A 22,548-nucleotide genomic window follows, 5' to 3' on the forward strand; every position below is an offset into this window, starting at 1 on the left:
TTAGGAAAAAGTAAAAAAAAGTACATTCACAATTGTGTGATGAATACTTTTATTTTGCTCTGTAACAGTTACTGCACATAAAACTCTAATAAAAATTAACTTCTAAAAATTGCATAGCAATATTTGTTCATCTGTCCACCAGTATTGTGTGCATGGGCAGGGTTGTTGTCTCCTGCAATTTCGTGTGCAGTTTGTTCCACCATCTGTCATCAAAGTCTTTAATATGAAGACCTGATAAACTCTCCCCATCTTGGTTTTCCTCCCTCATCTTCTCTGGATTGAGGTCTTCTGACATTACCTAGACAGGTACAGGATAGATAAAAACAAATAAAATGAGTTTCTAATGTGAGATCCTGGATGTCCATAACATAGACACGAGGGAGTTGAGAAGATATAAACTATAAAAAAGGAAAGAGATAAATTTATATGATGAATAACTGAACTCACAAAACAGTACGTCAAGCGATACTAAATATTAAAACTACCCCATGATTTACTCACCCTTAAGCAATCCTAGCCACACATGTCTATCATCTTTCAGATAAACATCTTTCCTTGCTCTTCCAAGCTTATTAATGGTAGAAAACAGATATTAGGGATCAACATCTGACTTTAAACCCCCAAAAAGTGCATTAATCCTTGACAGAGGTAACAGTAATCTGGTGTTAATCAGTGCAATTTTGTAAGAAACATATCCATATTTTAAACTTAATAAACTGTAATAACTAGATTCCGGTAATGGTGCCATCTTGGAGTCACGCAAGAGTTTAATGGGTACCATTGCGAAGTGCGAGTCCGTTACCGAAAGCTAGTTATTATAGCTTAGAAAGTTCGAAATATGGATATTTTTCTTACAGTATCGCATTGATTACCCGGAAAATACCTTTATTAACCCATTGGAGCTGTGTGGATTACTTCACTTTTTTGGGCTTTAAAGTCAGAAGTTGTTTGCTCCCATTATAAGTTTGAAAATGTACTAAATTAACTCCAAATGTGTTTGTCTGAAAAATGATGGACATGTATCTCGGATTGCTTGAGGGTGAGTACATCATGGGGTAAATTGGCTGGAGTATCGCTTTAAGGCAGAAATTAAAGATCATGTGGACCAAATATTTTCAATAATTTTCTCATCATCTCATTTGGTTCCAAGCCTGTAAATAATTTCTCCAATGGAGCACAAAAGGAGAAGTGTGCTGTCTTGCTCCAACATGCATCTGCTTGTGTGCTATATTCTTAGTCTTCTCAGGCTATGCAATAACATTACTAAAATTTTAAAGGGACATTGCACTTTTTTTTGAAAATATGCTCATTTTCCAGCTCCCCTAGAGTTAAACATTTGATTTTTACCTTTTTGGAATCCAAAACTCTCATTCTGGCGTAATTATCAAGGACTTTGCTGCCGTAATATGGCTGCAGGAGACGCAATGATATTACGCAGCGCCTGAAAATAGTCTCTTGCTATTGAAAGTAACCAAGGGGACTACTTTCAGGCGCTTCGTAATATCACTACGCCTGCTGCTGCAATGTTACGGCAGCAAAGTCCTTGATTATTACGCCAGAATGAGAGTATAGTTCCTAGCCATATCTGCCTAGAAAATTACAACTTTTAATTTTCTGTCTGTCTTAGTACACAATGTAACTACAGAAGAGTCAAGTTTTAAATAGGAAAAATATTGAAACTCTTTGGTTATTTTTTTACCGTGATGGTAATGATCTAATCAGATTCAATGGATTGTGCTAAGCTATGTTAACTCTTTTACCGCCATTGACGAGATATCTCGTCAATTAAGAGAAAACGCTTCCCCGCCAATGACGAGATTTTCCGTCTTTCCGCAATTATCCACCAGGTGGCACCCTTCCGCAACTTTTTAAACCCGAAAGTATTGCCCTATGGCAAGCGGCTGCATGTCCCTGTCTGTTTTAAAGATCGCTCTGAATGGGATCTCTATGAAAAGTCCGTCACAAAAATGGAATTATCTCTGCTTTTTGATCAAAATGTGGTGTTTTCGCAGAAACCTACCCATATTCAAAAGCTGATTACAAAAGAACTACTGAAGATAGGATGAAACGTTTTTTTTTTTTTGAAAGCAGAGGGTCTGTTCTTTCATTTGGTATATTGTATGTTTATATATTTAAAGAAGAACATTTTCTGGAAGGCATTAAACTTTGGTGAAAATCATGAAAAACGCTGGCGCTGGCTGGCAACTTTTTTTTAAAAACGCTGGCGGTGAAAGAGTTAAAAGTGGTACCGCCAGACCCGGAGATCGGCTGAATGGATTCCAAAACGGTAAATTTAAATGTTCAACTCTAGGGGAGCTGGAAAATGAGCATATTTTCAAATAAAAAGTGAAGTGTCACTTTAAGATTACTGTATTTCCTGTGTTCCTGTAAAAGTAAAACCAAAGGTAAAGTTTTGGTTAAACTGTGCCCCATCGGTTTTGTTACTTTTTCAAAACTGTACTTAACTGAAAGACATGTTTAATGTGTATTTGAGATGTCACCGAAGTACTTTCTCATCTTACCTCAGACACTGTTTGTAGTGTTTTCTCGCTTGGATGCAGAACCTTCAGAGCTTCATCAGTCTCTTGTAGAACCTTCTGACCGGTCTCCAACACGAATGAGAACTGCTGAATCCTCAGGATTTCAATTAACAGCCTAAGAGAAAGCAAAAGATCAACAAATCAATTAATACATCTGTTAGATTTCATTACCTTTCTTTTTACTCATTTATGTTACTACCAATTTATGACTGGGTTTTTTTTACTCCTTCTTTAAAGTTTAACATATTATGTGGTCACACTATGAACATGAATCTGTCTCTGTTTGTTATTACAGGTTTGTAATAACATGAGGGTGAATTAAACAAAATTATATATATTTTATTGTTAAACTAGTCAATGACTGTATTGCTTATTTGTTTAAGTAGATTTACCTTGTTCTAATAAAGCACATGATAGTCTTTAGTTTTAAAATGTTATTTGTCTGGAGCGGATCATCAGGTTCTTCCTCCAGGCTGCTGTGAGACTCCAGGAGTCTTTGATAACTCGTGGCTAGATTCAGCCAGTGCCACGGATGATAGGGATGAAGACAGCACAACTGCTGGAGGCTGGAGATGCTCTTTGTAAGATCTTGATAGTGCTCATGAATACTCAGTTCCAGCTGAAGGACGCATGTAAGATGGCACGTGTTGGAGATTTCAGACCTCTGTTTAGAAAAAAAATAAAGTAAATCAGCATATCTGTAGTCTTACATAGACCTTTCATCTACAACTTAACTATATGCAGCTTTTATAAGATATGGAGTTTATAAATAGGTTTATTTGAAATTATGACAAAGATAGTTATTCAAATAAGTTTCAAAAATGGTTTGGTCTCTGAGACTTCCATTACAGATAATCATGCATTTACGATGACTGTGAAGGTGTGATTTTTTACCAGTTTCTCGCAGGCATTTAGAGCCTCTTCTTTCCGTCCCAGATGACAGCAGCATCGTGCAATCCCTTCGAGAACATCTCGCTTTACTGATGTGTTTCCAGCAGGTAACAGAGAAAGGCATAACATGTACTCATCCAGAGCCACCTGTCAATGGCAAACATCACTTCACATGCCTAAACTACATGATGATGATGATGATGATGATAAGAACACATGCAGTGGTCGTACCTGATACTGTTTCCTCCCGTAGGCCAGGTCTCCTCTGAACTTATGTTTTTTTTGCTCTTCTAGCGTACCTTCAATATTTCCATCGTGACAAAACCACTAGATCAAATAAATGGAGAAAAACTTTACATTTGAGTAGTTATTTTGTAACTTGTTACTGCAAACTTTTTTTATAAAAAGTATAAAAAACTGGAACATACAAAGAGTTTTTTTTTTTGCTATAGAAATTTCCTAAAAATTCCCTGATATGTTTCTCATGAGCGTGGGAATCTTGTTGAAAGCACCTGCATAATAATAAACGTTATGATTACATAAAATATAATTATGACTAATTCAACTTCATTATAATCAAATTATCAAAGTAAATAAAGGATTATCTGCTACCATCATTGCACATGTTCATCAGGAGGTGACCCTTTCTTTGTAAAGTATGCAGGTTGGACATAATAGCTATAGTTGTATTTGAAGAGACTACTATGTTAATACCATGGTACAGGAATATGCCAATGGTAACATTTTTGCTGGAGAAAAATCCTAATAGTTTTCATTAAAACCATCCGGCCTCATTCATTACACCCTAACGAAAACTTTGTGGTAAAAGTGTAGTAACCATGATTTTTGGTGCATTGATTACTATTAGCAAAACCATGGCTTTACTATAGTAACCATGGTTTAACTATGGTTTCTGAAAACCATGGTTATTTTGTGGTAACCATAGTTTTACTACATTAACCATGTTTTTTGGTTTTAAATGTAGTAAAACCATGGTTAATTTTCATAAGGTCAGTATTTACTGTGATCCAATCTACCAGAGAGACCCCAACACATTACCAGTGGACACCCACATAGACCATTATTTTCCAATACAATTAAAATATATGGTATTACCATCACTGTACCATGGTATCAGTATTATTTTTGATTACTTGTGATCGTTATACATACTCACCTGAGGTTCGCAGAGTTTGGGCTCGTATGTGGGAAGAACCGCTAAGACTTTGCTCCGTGATTCTTCAAACACAGAATCGTCAAAAGTGCTGCCCAAGATCTCCATGTTAAAAAAATTAAAACACGCGTGCGTAAAAGAGTCTGTCACTCAGTACTGTCACTCAGTACAAAACCTTCATTTAAAACCCCATGAAAGAAGATAAAATGACAACAAAGCTGCACAAATGACAGGACTACTTCTTCTTCTTCGGGTTTATTGGCGGTTGGCTTAAAGGTAAATTACCGCCACCTTCTGGACTGGAGTGAGCAGCAGATGATAGTAACACGTTAACTTCGTCTATTATAATCTTTTAATTAACCCAGTAGTTTTTAGATAAGTATATAATCAAGACTTTTAAATGTTGTTTCACCAGTTTGCATTAACAATAGTCACAGAATCCAGTAGGATGCTTCCCTATTCTGTGCAATGATTGATTTAAACTAGTAGGTCCAATTCTTAATCGTGTGATTTACCACCTGTTCTTTTGAATTCCTGCTCCAATAAAAAAACAAATTAAACTTATTTATTTATTTGTGTCTTCAGGTCTGTTTGACTTTATGCAACGCTGCGCACACCGATCGGCGTATGACGTCAATGTACCACGAGAGCGATTCTGCGCAGTTGCCATCCTCCAGGGGGCGCATGGTGGCCCACAGAGCATTCAAATCTTAGATGTTTTAGTCTTATATTACACATTGGCTTGGTTTGGTAACTGAAATAGCTTCGATTAATAATACATTTGAGAAATAACAGTAAATATTAACAATTACCAGTTGAATTAATAAAAAACAAAGTAAAATCACAAAAATTGTAATGGATTTACTGGTGGAATCAAAACCAACAGAACACAATTAAATCCTACTGTAATAAGGACCAAAACATTCTACATAAAAATGTGTAAAGTTTTTTTTTTTTTACAGTAAACAGTTAATGGCTCAAAATGGTACTTTTTAGCAGGGACACGTTTCTTTAATTTACTTAAGTTTTAAAATGATGCAAACAGTTAAGGCAAATAATGCTATAAACCACATCCAAATGTTTTGCAATAAAATAACATTTTTAAGAAACTCCAGCAAACTAAAATCGCGCTCTAATCAATTCTATTTCTACCGATAAAAGCACCCGGATGTGCTATGTCACGTGACACACGTGCTGTTCGCGTCACGGAAACACATGGTGGACCTAGTCTGGATTTCTTAGTTTAATGTTTTAAATCGGTGGGATGAAGGTTAAAGTGCTTTGCAGAAACCCGGACGACTATGTCCGGGAAACAACCAGAGATCTACAGCGAGGTACGAGATGATTTAATATTATAAATATACAAATAATCGGAAGTAGCCTATACTAACTCAGTGTTGTACCCCATCCAGTGCCCAGGAACTATGACCCGACCCTGCACCCCTTTGAGGTGCCCAGGGAATACACCAGAGCCCTGAATGCCACCAAACTGGAGAGGGTGTTTGCCAAACCCTTTGTGGCATCACTGGATGGGCACAGAGATGGCATCAGCTGTATCACTAAACATGCAAAAAGCCTTTCTACAATCATATCTGGAGCCTGTGATGGAGAGGTAAGTCAAAAACTTTATTATGGTATGTCCGTGTTTTTGGTTCATTAAGCCTGTTTTCTTGTATGTGTTGTGTTATTATTATGATAACCAAACAAACAACGACGATACAAAATAACAACAAACAGGGACATGGTTACATACATACCATATTGTATTAGTTCAGAGCACTGTGTAGCAGCACAAAACGTCAGGGGTTGTTGCTATTGTTGTTATAAATCAATATAATAGCATTTTGCAATAAATCAAGAGTTTTAAAATGCATGTCTACTTTCTAAATCTCTTTACAATTCTTCACATCAGGTGAAAGTGTGGAACCTCACTAAACGGGAGTGTATGAGGACTATCCAGGCTCATGAAGGGTTCGTACGAGGAATCAGCTCCCGCTTTTGTGGCACCAGCTTTTTCACGGTAATTTGGTCCGGTTTGTCTCTCCTGTGAGCGAATGCAGATAACCACAACACATTTTAAGTGTCTGTAACCACCACCATAGAGATCTTGAAGTTTATTGTCATGAGAAATCCTGATGTTGCAGGTGGGAGATGATAAGACCATCAAACAGTGGAACATGGAGGCACCAGGATACGGAGTGAGAGAGGAACCAATTAACACAATTTTGGGAAAGGTAGAGTTTGCTTAAACATGTTTTTTTTGTTTTTTGTTAAGAGTGATATATTTATCTAAAATTATATTTAGAAATACCTTAATGGGGTGTTTTTTATTTCTCCTCAGTGTTATTCACAAAATTAAAAAGAGAGATATTTGGGTGATTCTCTCGAAATCCAGATTTAGAAGGTGTCCAGCATCAAAATTTTTAAAAGCCTCTGAAGCCAATTTTTTTGCACATATAAGATTAAGGTCTGAACTTACAATAACCATTATTTCAGGATTTAAAAAATATTTCCTATAGAATTATTTACATTTTTTAGATTATCATATATGCAACTAAAAAGTTGTCTAGAAAACAAAATTTCAACTTTTATCTTGAGTGTCACAGTCAATTATGTCTGTTCAAACAATTAAAAAAAAAAAAAGTTAGTTCCTTGAGGGCTTAAACAATGATTGAAAATTGTTGCGGAGCAGGGCTCAAAATTAACTTTTTTATTTGGTAGCACTGGTGCTCCCAACTTTAAAGAGTTAGGAGCACCAGCAAAAATTAAGGCGCATCCATCCAAAAATTAAAAGGCACCAAAACTACAATGTATATGTTAATAGATTTATTTTATTAAAAATAAAACGCCACCATGGCCAGCATTTAAAATTTGGTCTTCTATTTATTTTATTTTATTTTTTGCTGCATAGATTCCAAAATTAATACCCAAATGCTGTTGAAATAGTATAGCAATAATAATTTAACAATTACAGGTAAAATGATTAAGATAACAATAGAAAATCTAGCAAACACATAAAACACTGATTAACTGGGACATTACAAAAGTGACCTTAATACAGAAGGCTAATATATATATTGGTATTGATAACTGCATTAACCAGGATGCTATTACTACTAAATAGGCAATGTTTTAAAAAATACTATAAAAACATACCATCATTGTCGTGTTCCACATCAACGTGGACCACAAGGATGTTTGTCAGATGTCCATTCACCAGCGCATGCGCACGTACACTATCAAACACTCTTTGACAGACAGGTCGGTGTCTCCATCAATAATGAACACATTTGTCATGACACTACTTGTGTTTTTGGCACTTTCGCCATGTTTAAGCAAGGTCTGGCACTTAAAATGTTTTGATTCCGCCACAACGCCGTTTTACAGGATTTACAGTAAACACAGTGAGTTACATTGAGCCATTCTCATAGCGGAGACACTCGTAATCTTTAAGCCACTCTCTCCGAAAGGTTTAACGTCAAGTCTTATTTTCCGTTGGTGGAGTCGCATTTGAATCCAGATCGTCGTCATTAATTACAGTAGTAACATTGGCTGTAATCGGCTCATTCTCGTCATGCTCGCGGTTCGTCTTTCACATTTTCGCGCTTCACGTACCAACGTAGCACGGCAACAAGGAATGACTGACGCTCATATTAGCCAATCTGCGGTCTTCATTAAACGTAAGAACTTAATGGTGAAATTTGATTGGTTATGTAACGTTGGAGAGAACACTGAACCTGGGACAGCAGCACGCAGCATCACAATCTAAATCAAGTCACACCACACAACAAAATGGGCAGTCGCACAAATGCTCCCAAATATATTTTAAGGTCGCACATATTAACTTTCGGTCGCATATGCGACCAAAATAGTCGCAATTTCGAGCCCTGCGGAGGATGAGAAAATTGGTCTTGGACACATTTATATTCCTTATTATTGTCTTCACATTTACCAATGATCATCAAATACCACATCTTTCTTTTCTTTACTGTAAATGTTTATAGTATAACATGCACTGAAGCTTTTTATTTTTTAGATTTTTTTAATTATAAACATTTCCATGTCAAATAACCCAAATCCAGTCATGGACATGTTGCGGTAATGAAAATGTTCCCCTTAAATGTGGAAAAAACAACAAAATTGGTTTGTATGATGCCATTTGAAATCATGGGCAATATAGTATTTATTTAGCTGACGCTTTTATCCAAAGTGACTTACATTTGCTATATATGTCAGAGGTCTTTTTATTAAAATGTTTCATGACACCTCATAAGTCTAATTTCTCGAGAATCACCCATTTTGGTTGTTTTTGAATTTTGTTTTGTTTTAGGGTAAGGGTTATTATTTAAAGGAACAATATGTAAGATTTGCACTAAAATGTCCAAAACTACTTGTAGATTGTTATATATTTTGACATTGACATATTTTGACATTGACATATTTTGACGGTGTACAATTTCACATGTACACCGTTGCAGAGTAATTCAGACAGGAAATCATTTTTAGCTATACAAGACACTTTTTACAGAAAAAATTATTTTGTTGTGGTCTGTAACATCTTTTGATTCATTACAAAAAGTTACAAATTATTAAAATAATTAAAAATATCACCATTTGTCAAATAATGGCTTTACACACCAAATGTATCTGCTATTATATATTAGATGGAAGTTATGTTAATATTTAAAACGGTTCAGTAACAGATCTGCTTTGTCTTGCAGGCTGTGTTCACGGGCATTGATCACCATCAGAGAGAGCCGATGTTTGCAACCTGCGGCCAGACAGTGGACATTTGGGATGAACAGAAAAGCAGTCCCATCCGATCTTTCAGCTGGGGAGTGGACAGCTTCAGCTGTGTCCGATACAACCCAGTGGAGGTGAGATTTTCCACATATTCATCCTCATCCTTTTGTATCATAGAAGAAAGACATTTTTGTTTCATTTTGATCTATACATGTGGTGCTTTTTACAAAGAATATTGCTTTGGACACACATCTTAGCAGATGCATTGATATGCTTGGCAACACCCAGAACACCTGGACGTTGTATTGCAAAGTTTTGCTAAGCCAAACACTATTGACTTTTTTTTGAAAATATTCAATTTGTATGTTGTTTAAATAGAGGAACGGTAAAGATAATTAGTTTGTTAAAAGATCTAAGGAGGACATGTAAGGTCAGTACGATTGTCATGAACCTTGGCATTGGTGCCTAAGGTGCCAGTTGAGTAAAGGAAATAATGTTAATACTGCCATAAAAATACAGTTCACAAACGTTTTAGTTTATCAGGCATGATAGAGAACTCACATAGGTCATGGATGTCTTTGATCGAGTTTATCAATCACAAATAAATTAATTGTCTTCTCCAGACTGAACTTCTGGCCAGCTGTGCATCAGACAGAAGTATTGTCTTATATGACATGAGAGAATCTACGCCACTCAGAAAGGTGTGCAATTTTTCCTTTTGACCCACATGGGTACATTCATGGTACCAGTTACTGTATTACCGTAATGATGTCACACACTGTATTTTAGGTCGTCATGCAATTGAGAAGCAACACACTTTGCTGGAACCCAATGGAAGCGTATTATTTCACCTGCTCCAGTGAAGACTACAAGTGAGTTTTTTTTATAGCCCAAATGTTCAGAGCAATTTGTTTTGTTAGGATGTGTTTACATCGAGGGGCAACCTTCCGATCTCTCTTATGAAGCCAATATAGAAGTGACTTAAACTGCAATTCATCAACTGGCCACTAGAGGCTGGCTCCAAAATTGGGGGGAAATTCTCACAGACCTCCATGTTGAAATGCTCAGCTTTACAGCAGAAAATATTTTTACAGCCTGGTACAAAAATTGTTTTTGGTCTATATAGCTACATTTTTTGTAACTCGTCTGTTTAAATTAGATTAAGCCTTACATTTCTGCATAATTAAGGCCGTGGCCACTTGGGTGACGGGTTAGGCGGGCGTGGTTCCAGAAACCAGCCACCTCATCTTCACCCACATTGCGTCTCTTACCCATTTTCGGTTATCTGCAAGTGATTCGCGGTGACGTGCGGCCAAGATGGCGACGGCAGGCACGGCCTACTATTTGCTTCATAAAAGCTCTTCACAAACCTATGGGTGACGTCACGGACACTACGTCCATATTTTTTTTTTACAGTCAATGGTTCCACACATGTGGGTGTCCAGCATCAGAATTTTTAAAAAGCCCTTGAAGCCATTTTTTTGCACATAGAAGATTAAGGTCTGAACTTACTATAACTATTATTTTTTAGAGGATTTAAAAATATTTCCTATAGAATTATTATAATTTTTTAGATTATTATTATCAAGAATTATCATTACCGCAACATGATATTACATTAAATATATGCATTTATAAACATTTATGAACTCATGTTTCGGTAATGATAACTAAAAAATTGTCTAGGTACCATGACAGACAAAATTCAACTTTTATCTGGAGAGAAAAAATAAAAACTGCTTACCTGGCAGCCATCTTGAGTGTCACAGTCAATTATGTCCCTTCCAACATTTTTTTTTTTTGAAAATGTTAGTTCCTTAAGGGGTTAAACAATGATTGAAAATTGTTGTGGAGGATGAGAAAATTGGTCTTGGACACATTTATATTCCTTATTATTTTCTTTACATTTACCAATGATCACTAAACACCACACGTTTCTTTAATGTAATTTTTTATAGTATAACATGCACTGAAGCTTTTTATTTTTTTAGATTTTTTAATTATAAATATTTCCATATCAAAGAACCCAAATCCAGTCATGGACACGTTGCGGTAATGAAAATGTTCCCCTTAAATGTGGAAAAACAACAAAATTGGTTTGTCTGATGTCATTTAATATCTTGAAATTTTGATATTCTTAGTTTGCATATTCTTACTTACGTTTGCACTTACTTTTTTATCGAAATGTTTCATGACACCTCAAAAGTCTTATTTCGCGAGAATCACCCATGTAGTTCGGTTCAGAAAAATACATTTTAGTCTTGGTTCTCTTATGCTAAGCTCACACTACAGGATTATCGGCTTGTATTTACCCCGATTTTCCCTCCTGTGAATCTGAGAGAAAATCTGGTGCCAGGTCGGTGCATCGTTTCTGATGTCCAGCTCAGAATATAATGTATGTTTTTGGTCGGTGTTTGCATTTATATTTCCATCAAACCGCACCAGTGTTGGTTTGATAGCTGACCGCGACTTTTTCTCCTCCTTTGGTTCAGATAGCACTCCAAATAAACCACACTAACAAAGCAGGAGGTTGTTTTATTTTAACCAAACTTGCCAATACCCTTCGTGTCATTACCCTCTCTCTGTTTATCTCTCACAGTCTTTATACTTACGACATGAGATGTCTAGATGTTCCTGTAAATGTGCACATGGATCATGTTTCCGCCGTGCTGGATGTGGATTATTCGCCCACAGGAAGAGAGTTCGTATCGGCCAGCTTTGACAAAACCATTCGCATCTTTCCAAAGGACAAAGGTCACAGCAGGTGAATGGTGCTGATGGTGTCTGGAGATTTTATGTATACCTAATCTGGTAGGGAAACGGGCAGGGATTTTTATCCGTAGATTTTTTTCTGGTACACACCAGGATGTTAAAGGTGAGGAGTTAAAATAGTCAGATATGTGACATTAGCTTTAAAGTGTACAAAGTTTTTCTTTAGCTTGGAATAATGTAAATCAATCACCTGTAACACCAGTAACAACAGCAATGTGTTTTATAAAAGTATGCAGGGTATATTTAAATTGTAATGACACTTGATTTCATTCAATTCTCAGGGAGGTGTACCACACGAAACGCATGCAGCATGTCATCAGCGTGAGATGGTCGGCCGACAACAAATACATCCTGAGTGGCTCGGATGAAATGAACATCCGGTTGTGGAAAGCCAATGCCTCGGAGAAACTCGGCGTGGTGAGAACATCATCCATTCACACAAAACCACAGTCTACAGTGTTTCCTCTAGGATTTATTTTTCAGCTGTGGAGGCAGGGGGCGTAACCCCCCCCCCCATGGTGTTAAAACCTCCCCACAACACATGTGCATAAATAAGTAGCCTAATGCTAATAAATAAATTTTTTTTATTTATTTTGCTATTTAAGATAGCAGGGCAGTAATACATATTTTGGTAGCCTATTTTTATAAGCTGCCTGTCATGACAAAATAAATGTAGCATAAACACTGATCTATATGAGTCATAGCAGAATTTAAGAGTGTTCCTCAAACTTGAGCATCGGACCCGCAAGCACTTACAATAATTTCACTCACAAATTACTTTCATTAAGTGCCTGTATGGCAGTGTTTCCACGGTCTGAAACCTGGCCAGAAAAAGCCATTATAGTTTTATGTAGTTTGTCAAAGCACCATAATATACTTTTATAACTCTTGTAATAGAGTGCCCCAAACTACCTACTGTACTTATTGTATTTCATAATGGGAGACTTCCTGGGAAATCCTTAGATCTTGTATTATTTTCAAAATGTACTCCGGGGACCCACTGCTCTGCAGATTTTTCATGTCTCCCTTACATAACACACCTGATTCAAATCATCAGCTCATTAAGGGAAAGATCCATGAACAGAACTGGGTATGATAGTTAAGAAAGAAATAAAAAATATGCAGAGCAGTGGGTCCCATGGGACAAGATTGAAAACCACTGTTTTAAAGGGTCAGCTTCAGTCTTTCTTGCTGTCGTTCTGAGAAATAAAATTTAAATGGGTGTGTGGGCACTGTGAGAAGAAGAGCGAGGAGTGGGCGGGGCATAGGAAAAGAGAAGGGTTGAGATGCTGTCATCTGTCAAATACTGGTTCATTGGCAGCATCCGTTTTTCAGCAAAGTCCTCTAAGTGCACTGAAGAATAAACGATGGCACTTATATGGTGCAAGAGTTTTTTATCAGGTAAAGGAGGTTTGCCAAACTTTCAATGAAAGACAGTGAAATTTGATAAATACCAATGAAGTGACATTTGTGAAAATAAGGCATTTCAATTATTGACTAATAATCTTTTCATTGCCATAAAGTGAAATTACTGAACCTAAAGCTAATTTACAAGAATGTCAGACACACTTAGGCCGCATTTACATTGCATGTTTGAAGGGACGCTATTCCCATTTTTTTTTTCATGTGGCATGGGTTTGATATGACCTACGAAAGTGTAAGCAGGAAAGTGCATAGATTCTGAAATTCTCAGATCGGTTCCAGGGTTTCCCGCAGAAAATTTGTAGTTAAGGTTATGGGGTTGGGCGGGGCCAGGGGGTGTGATACTCAAAGGGGCGGGGCATACGCGCCATGATGAAAATTAAAATATTTTTATTTAAAACACTCAAATAAAACTTAATTTTTTGAAGAAACTATGACAGAAAATGAACACATACTAGATTATTAATGAATTAAATGTTTTTACCTCTAACAGGAATAGCTGCGTGATGAAGTGAAACTAAAGGGTTAATAAACACAAACTAAAGCAGATGTTGTAAAACGTCTGGTGAACGATGATCAAAATTGTAAAAACTGATTATTTCCCACTATTAATTACATTATCTTAAAGAAGTGTAACTACTATAGCATGTAAAAAATGCACATAAATAACGTGAGCAAGTGCGCTCCACAATTATATCTAATCAATAGGCACGTAAAAACCTAGCTAGCAGGTTGCTCAAACAACAAAATCACCAGCTAACTTACTTCCGCACTATAAGGTGCAATGGATTATAAGGCGCACCTTCAATTAATGACTTATTTTAGAACAGTTTTCATATATAGGGCGCACCGGATTTTAAGGCGCATAGAATAGAAGATACTGCAGTCAAACGTTTGACTGGGTTTGCGTTATGCATCTACTAGATGGAGCTGTACTAAAGGGAATGTCAACAAAACAGTCAGATAAAGTCAAACTTTATTAAGTATCTGACTCGTATTGAAAAATTTTGACAGCGCGCCTTGATCCATATATTAGGCGCTCCGGATTATAAGGCTCCCTGTTGTTTTTTGATAAAATTAAAGGCTTTTAAGTGCGCCTTATAGTGCGGAAAATACGGTACTTTAAATTTGCAAGAACTATAAACTAATACAATAACAGGCTTAAATATACCCAAAACATAAGTCCACTTACAGTTCTCACGGACACGTGTTTTATCAACTGGCTATCCTCCAGACATGACGGACCATGTCTTTATCTCATTTTGGCAGTGTGGCGCACGTGCACGCTCACATTTTGAAGCGTGTCCGCGCTATTCTCGAGATGTTTTATCAACTGGCTAGTTATCCCCCAAGGTAAGGCAAGTTTATTTGTATTGTACATTTCATACACAGAGGTCATTCAAAGTGCTTTACATAGAAATGAGAAAACAAAAACTCAAAGATACACGAATTTAAAATATCAATTAAAATGATTTATAGACAGTGATGGTCCGGGTCACGTCTTTCTCGTTTCGGCTGTGTAGCGCGTGTGCCTGCTCGCAGTGTGATGCGTGTCCGCGCTTTTCTCTGAGATGCACTTGACGGCCTTTTTTTGGACGACCTAGTTAAAACGGTAGGGTTTCCCAGCTTAGGCGGGGCGCCCAAACTGCAAAGTGCTGTGGGAAACCCTGGGTTTCAGGCCTCATTCATATGTGGAAATAAATCTGATATCAGATCGGATACATGCATATGCATCTGCAATGTAAGCGGACAGATTGTATAATCATTTTGTTTTTGTCTATTGCATATTGCGATGTTTTACTTACTCAGTGGTTCAGGCTTTTCTGGGTAGGGATGCTCAGATCGATCGGCCACAGATTGGTACCAGCCAATTACAGCATTAAATGACTTGATCGATACCTGCTAAATTTGCCGATCCCATGAACTGATTTTTCTGTTTACTTCATAGGTCATCATTAGGGGTGTGACGAGATCTTGTGCGACGAGATTTTAAACTGCATTTACTTCATAAAGACTGTCTTATTAGAGAATATTAACAATTATAAAGTTTACTAATTATTTAGTGAATCGCAACTTGTAATATGCTCACAACTTGCGACTGTAATGTTCAGATAATCAACTGAAATAAACCTTGATGACGTATGCAACCTGCATATGCGACCTCCAGCTTTCTGTTAGAACCTTTTACAGTGCATGCATTATATTTGTCTTTTACAGCGTTTGCTTTTTTGTTTGGGTTTCCAATAATGTTCGTTTGTGAACTCGCGTGAGGTCTGAGACGCGTTGTGTTTGTCTGTTGATCAGTGTCAGATTTGAAGTCTCAGTGGATTAAACCCTCCCTCAGAATTTACATGATTTAATGTCTGCATGTTCTTGCTCAAAAAATGACAGGGGCTGTATCATTTCTATTGTAAAGTTATGGACATATATTAAATATTAAAATGGATTGAAACATTGTTTGGCTAAAAATAAGCGTTTCTCTCCATCTAAAGTGAAAGTGAAGATAGCGTCCGCGAGACAAGTCCACTATCGCCCCCTGCAGGCATTTTTTATAATACATACATAATGCTTTTTATTTATAGGACACAAATGTAATGTGTTTGTTAATGTAATGTTGTTTAATGTTACTTGGTTTTAATACTTTATTTGAACCATTTATTATTGCATAATCTTCGTTATTATGTAATTTTAAAGGCTACTGCTCACTTGGGTCTATTTTTATTACCCCAAAATAACAAATTACTTCATTATCAGTTAGCAAAATAATTGTTAGGGACAGTCCTTGATTAGTTTAAACTTTTTAAAATGACGTGATTTAAGTTTCTTATTCATTTATTTTATCATTGAGGATTTCTTAAAAAGTGTAAAAAATATCGTCTCGTTCTTGTGAACCCAATCTTGTGTCTCGTCTCGTCTCGTGGATTAAGTGTCTCGTCACACCCCTAGTCATCATGCAGCTGCAATTAGAGATAATTTTTACCCAGTGCGAGCATTTGTATAACCCGTTGCTCATGTGCGACCTACAGATTCGGATTTCTCTCTTTGCCTTTACATAGATATGTGTATTTTCTATGAGGACGTGCTCCAGTCCTTACAGCGTGACGCGTCTTCATATCCCTATCAAACAGCGTATACAACACATATCTATCTTGGTGTACAGAGCCATCGCTCACACGCCTTAAAGCTACAGTAACCTAATTAATCTCTCAATAAAATGTGGTATTACTTTATCTAGAAAAATTTTTACAATCAAAGAGCTTGCATATTAGCTTGAAGAATTGGTATCGGCCGATTACGAAGACAACAAATCGGTACTTGGTATTGGCTGCAAAAATCTTGATCGGAGCATCCCTTGTTCCGGGTCAGTATATCCACCTTGAATGGTTTTGCCAAGTGTTCAGTGTAAATGTTGATATCGAATACGAGTCACTTTTAAAAGATGATGTAAGCAGGTCATCACATAAATTGGATACAGGCAAGAAATCGCAATTGGGCATCAAGATTTGCAATGTAAATCCACCCTTAAAGGGTAAGGCATTGGCGTTCTTCATATATTTTTATTTACCCTTTAGAGGAAGCGATCCAATTTTATACAATGTTAAATATTGCCTCTAAGTAAAACTATAGTGTACAGAGGTTGGATCGGCTCCAGGTGAATGATACTTGTATCTGTTCCAGACAGTCCATCTGATTCCCTCATGCAGTACAGACCTGGCAACCTTTTGCTTTTCAATGATCTGGAAAAAAGAGAGATTTATTTTGATCCTTTTCACTTAAAGAGATCAGACACTCAGTGCAGTTATCAGCAGTTTGAATCAGCCAATCACTTAAAGCCGGACAAATAATGAAGACATTAAACTATCAAGCACATTAAATTAACAGAACAGATGCTGAATCAAGAGTCCGCTATCTGAAGAGTTTTCAGACTTGTACAAGAGACCCGAATGGACAGATTTTGGCTTGTTTTAGATTTCTTTCAGATCTGATTATACGTGACCCAGTATGTGAAATCCAAACTCAAGTCATGAGTTTTGTGATTTATTTTTTTCTTTACAGAATGTTGAGAACATACTTCGAGAATATAACCTTGAATACCTTGAGTAAGGTCATGTCAAAGATTAAATCGAAATTGAAACTTTTATGCTCATCCTCTCATCATTACATTGATAATTTAGCCTGGATTTCACATATTTTAAATATTTTATACCTTAAACCTACCTAAAATTAGCAACAGTTTGCTGATATTTTACGATGAGATTTAAGATTACTAATTTGTGCGCTAAAAAACTTAGTATTGTTTTTCAGTCTCTGTGAATGTCCCTAGTCATCCTTGCAATCACTTTTGAGGGTTCTGGCATTTAATGTGTTCTCGTCTCTAATACAGAGTCTTTGAAACTATGTCATCGCTTATTGTTCTGGGTTGTGACCATAGACTGTAAAAAATATGGATGTTGTGTCCGTGACGTCACCCATATGTTTCTGAAGATCGTTTTTTAAGCCAATAGTAGGCAGTGCCTGCCGTTGCCATCTTGGCCGCGCGTTACCACGCATCACTCGCGGATATCCGAAAACGGGTTAAGAGCCTAGCTCAACTGTAGTGAAAGCAGTGGCAGTTCACCCGTCACTCAAGTGGCCACGCCCTTAATTATGCAGATCTTTAAGGTTAAACCCACTCAATGTTGTCATGAAGGGCAAAATTAGCTATACAGACCAAAAAACAATTTTTGTAACAGGCTGTAAACATATTTTTTACTGCCTTAAAGATGGGCATTTTAACATGGGGGTCTATGGGAATTGGTATTGGCTTCATCAGAAAGATCGAAAGGTTGCCCCTTGATTATGACCCCATGTTTTGGGAAACACTCATCAGGACATGTAGTACATGACAGTCATTAAATGGATAGTTCACCCAAAAATGAAAACTCTCTCATCATTTACTCATCCTCATGTTGTTACAACACAAACCTGTATACATTTCGTTGTTTTGATGAACACAAAGGAAGATATTTTGAGGAATGTTGGTAACCAAACCGTACATTAGCCCCATAACCAAACATTCCTCAAAATATCTTCCTTTGTGTTCATCAGAAAAATTTTATTTATACAGGTTTGTAAAAACGGAGAATGAGAAAATTATGCCAGAATTTTCATTTTTGTAAACTATCCCTTTAAATTGAAGTTTTTAGACATTTACCACAATAATGACAGATCACCAACCATGTTGTACACTTTTGGAAATAGGCTGTCACTGGAGCGGTACCCTTTTAAAAAGTGCACCAAAGAGTTTAAGTTAGTACCTCAAACGTTATATTGGTACCAAATGTAAACTTATATGTACCTAAATTGTACATATTAAGACTTTTTGAAAGGGTATCGTTTTTTGTACTTCTATTTCTGACAGTGTATGATTGTTTATATGAATGTAAAGGGTAATGGATCGAAACCCTTGCGATTGTGGAAGTTTGTACAGTATGAATGAGATATTTTCTCCCTGCCGGTCATGAGTGTGGTTATGGCAGTTAATAACAAATAAAGAATTCAACATTTAACATGTTTTACCTATATTATACCAACTTTAATATCTACTTCCAATACTAATCATTGCAGTGTCTTTGTCCTAAAGTCCCTACATCCATTGCATTGTTCCTATTCTAGGTTGTTTCTAAGAGAGTCATGCTTGTGCTGAGATCTCTATTGCTCACATGAACTCTGTCAAAAATTTGTAAATGAAAGTTAACAGGCCTTCTGATTCTCCTCTCGAGTGCCCTGATGGCATCAGCAGCTATTAGATTGCCTTAAACAAATTGAATTAAAAAAATCATTGCTTTTAATTAGAATAAAAGCCCCCAGAGGGGTGTGGAGCGAGACGAGCTGAAGCCCGCGGGCCACCACGGGCATTTTATGGCTGCAAAAAGCAAATGAGGGAGCTTCCTTGTGTTTAAAAGCAAAGCTATATTCTTATTAAAGGTGCCTATGTTGATTGCCAAATTCAGAAACTGAATATTATTTATGAGATTGTGAACAAAGTTGTACTTTCTGCTAGTCATTATATTACAGTGGTATTGATATGTTTGCTTCATTTCTGTAAATCAAAGATCTTGACGCCTGAATTCTCATTCTTAGATGTCAGCCCGAGAAAAAACTGCCGCGAACTACAACAAGAAGCTAATAGAGAAATTTCAGCACCACCCGCAAGTGAAGCGCATCGCCCGTCATCGCCACCTGCCCAGAGACGTCCTGAAGCAGAAGAGAGAACAGAAGGAAATGAAAGATGCCAGACGCAGGAAGTAAGTGTAGTACATCATACAAACCTTGAGCCACACATTGAGAGAACTGATTTTAAAGAACAGCTCCCCAAAAAATTTATAATAGCATTATTTGCTCTCACCCATGATGCTCAACATTTTTTAAGAATCTTTTTAGATCTTGTGTCCATGTAAAGACCGTTCACAGTGATCATGGCTGTCATGTAAGGGATAATGTATAGGCAGCAGTTTGTTACCACAGACAGTGTGAACAGGACTCGACATGCAGTCTTGAATCACACTGAAGGGGCTAATATTGCGATAGCAACCTGCTGACTGTTCATTATCCCGCTTATTACACGGCTATTTACCTTAGATAAGTAAAGTTTGCAACATGAAATATTGATTTGAAATATTTTATACGCTAATTTTTATCGAATGCAGACCTTCCATGAGGAAAACCCGTTTACCTATATGTTTATAGGTGTCCGTACATGTTAAAGTAACATAAACAGTTATTTACATGATACACAATAGCACACAGTACATACCTGGGTGGCTTAATAGGTAAATTAACACAACAAGCGAAATCAAGTTCAAAAAGGTCCTGAAGTCATTCTACATCACTGAATCCATTGAATTACATAAATATAGGAGCAACATGGAGCGGACTCTCGTGGCTGTAGACTGTAATGGTTTCTCTTGGTTCATATAAAATAATTTTGACTAAGTCACATCTGAACTTAAGTTCCAGTACCCGCCAAACTATGAAAAAGTGTGACTTAAAATACGGTACTTCTGCGTCGTTGTCCGCGTCGATATGCAATCACACATGCAGACTGCTGGTAGGCAGTATCCACGCGTGTAACCACAGCAGCAGCATGACCGTCAATGAAGCAGCTGCTTGGTCGGTTTAACCCACAAACGAAGAAGAAACAGCAACTTGTTTTGAAAAATACCAGCAGTGATGGAAGTAAATAAACAGCAACTTTTGTTGCAGTTTCAGCTAAATCACTCCTCAACTGGGCCCATCTTTGTTCTCATCGTCGCAAACGTAAATACCTATGACGCAGTTTTTTTTTTACTTGATGGAAGGGGTTCTAGTGGACCAATCACAGCGCTTGCAGACCGCGTAGAACTGACGCGCTGTTAAAAATTTGCCGAGGTGCACGTCAGGCTACGCAAAGCTACGCTCAGGCTACGGATAACCTACAGCGTAGGTACGGCATAGACCTTACGCATGACTATAAATTGTACTTAAGTAAAAAATAATAACTTGCAAGTTTCCCAAGCATTATGCTATTGGTTGTAAAAACAGATCCTGTCCCAAATTCACATCATTAGCTAAGCCAACTATCATTAGCTAAGCCATCATTAGCTAAGCCAAACTGCTTCTTCAATGATTGTCTCCCTGCTACTGTGTTTTACATGCCTACCAGCGGTCTGCACATGTTTTTGCGACGCGGGCGATGACGCAAAAGTATAAATGAAAACCGACGCGGAACCTACGCCGTAGTGAGCCATTTAGCCTTTAGTTGGCTTACTTATAGTCAGTGCATGTTAATATGTATTTTAATTTTTTGCCCTTTAGTAGGATAAGGAAATGAATTCTTGTTTGAGTTCAGTCATTATTCTGATTGTTTGTGCTTTTCTCTCTGTGTTTTTAGGGAAGAAAATGTACGCAAACACAGCAGGCCAGGAACTGTTCCCGTGGTGCCAGAAAAGGAGAAACATGTGGTGGCTGTAGTGGAATAAAAGATGATTTAAAGAGGTGGTATCGGAGGAAGGGTGTTTGTGGTCCACACAGATGTGTTTCAGACTCTCTCTCTCTTTTTTTTTTTGGATGTATATGAACTTTTCGCATACTGAAGCTGTTATGTACCAACATATCAGTTTGATACATACAGGGTATATTTGGTGAATTTCCACAAACTTTTACTACAAACATGAGCATGGCTGTTGTCTCACATTATTGTCTCACATCAGGTAAATATTATCAATGAATGATGCCAGTTATAGATTGAACTAATTCTTTCTTCATCTGTCAAAAACCAATATGAAAATACCAAATAAAACATCACTGAGTAAGCACTGCATATGCATTTTTAGTGTAGCTTGCACGATTGCTTCCTTCTAATGCCTTATGTAGTACCTTGTAACAGTTTTATAAGTGATATGTTTTTCTGTATTTTTTAAAAACTTTTTACTTGTTTGTAGTGATTGTAATTGTTGGTAAGGTAAGCTGTGCTTATCTTGTAAAAGTTTAATTGTGACAGTGATAAATAATCCACTCTTTACCTCTTAAATCCATAATCCAATCATCTCAATCCGATCTCATTTAAAACTCAGCTACAGTCTGTGCATCCCAAAGAATCTGAGGGAAGATTGTTTTGCGTTCATTGGATAGGACTGTTCGGTTGACATGATGAAAGTTTTTGATAAATGTTTTGTTAGTAGTAGTAGATGATAAATATTAGTACAGGACAGGATATTTATTCCTTACAGCATTGTTTTCATTAATTGTAATATTAAATGTGTTGTCTGCCATATGGTTATCAACATGTATCCATATTGTCTTTATGGGATTAAAAATCACATCATGAATATTTAATATATTCATAAATGCATACTACAGAGTCAGTCTGTAGAAATAGAGATATATTGAGATGTACATCTAAGTGAACAAGTGGATGTTTTATATAGCCTAGCAGTTAAAATGTAATTAAGCGTTATCGTCTTGAAGTTAATTGGCTGCATTATT

The 22,548-nt window shown here is 36.9% G+C and overlaps 2 protein-coding genes across 2 annotated transcripts; one reads left to right on the top strand and one right to left on the bottom strand.

The window, feature by feature from the left end:
• Positions 1-83: 83 nt before the first annotated feature.
• On the bottom strand, positions 84-4,869 carry c13h8orf76 (chromosome 13 C8orf76 homolog). The gene is made up of 6 exons (XM_065298751.1): positions 4,609-4,869; positions 3,663-3,758; positions 3,435-3,578; positions 2,933-3,204; positions 2,523-2,655; positions 84-298 (listed from the first exon to the last, which is right to left on the bottom strand). The coding sequence occupies exons 1-6, from the start codon at positions 4,711-4,713 to the stop codon at positions 128-130; spliced, it is 921 nt and encodes a 306-aa protein (XP_065154823.1). The 5' UTR covers positions 4,714-4,869; the 3' UTR covers positions 84-127.
• A 921-nt stretch (positions 4,870-5,790) lies between these two features.
• dcaf13 (ddb1 and cul4 associated factor 13) lies at positions 5,791-22,350 on the top strand. The gene is made up of 11 exons (XM_065298749.2): positions 5,791-5,939; positions 6,018-6,217; positions 6,518-6,625; positions 6,750-6,839; positions 9,327-9,482; positions 9,972-10,049; positions 10,138-10,220; positions 11,948-12,112; positions 12,402-12,537; positions 19,666-19,829; positions 21,455-22,350. The coding sequence occupies exons 1-11, from the start codon at positions 5,870-5,872 to the stop codon at positions 21,540-21,542; spliced, it is 1,338 nt and encodes a 445-aa protein (XP_065154821.1). The 5' UTR covers positions 5,791-5,869; the 3' UTR covers positions 21,543-22,350.
• Positions 22,351-22,548: the final 198 nt, after the last annotated feature.

This window comes from Paramisgurnus dabryanus, chromosome 13 (genome assembly GCF_030506205.2).
Source record: "Paramisgurnus dabryanus chromosome 13, PD_genome_1.1, whole genome shotgun sequence".
Lineage (NCBI taxonomy): Eukaryota > Metazoa > Chordata > Actinopteri > Cypriniformes > Cobitidae > Paramisgurnus > Paramisgurnus dabryanus.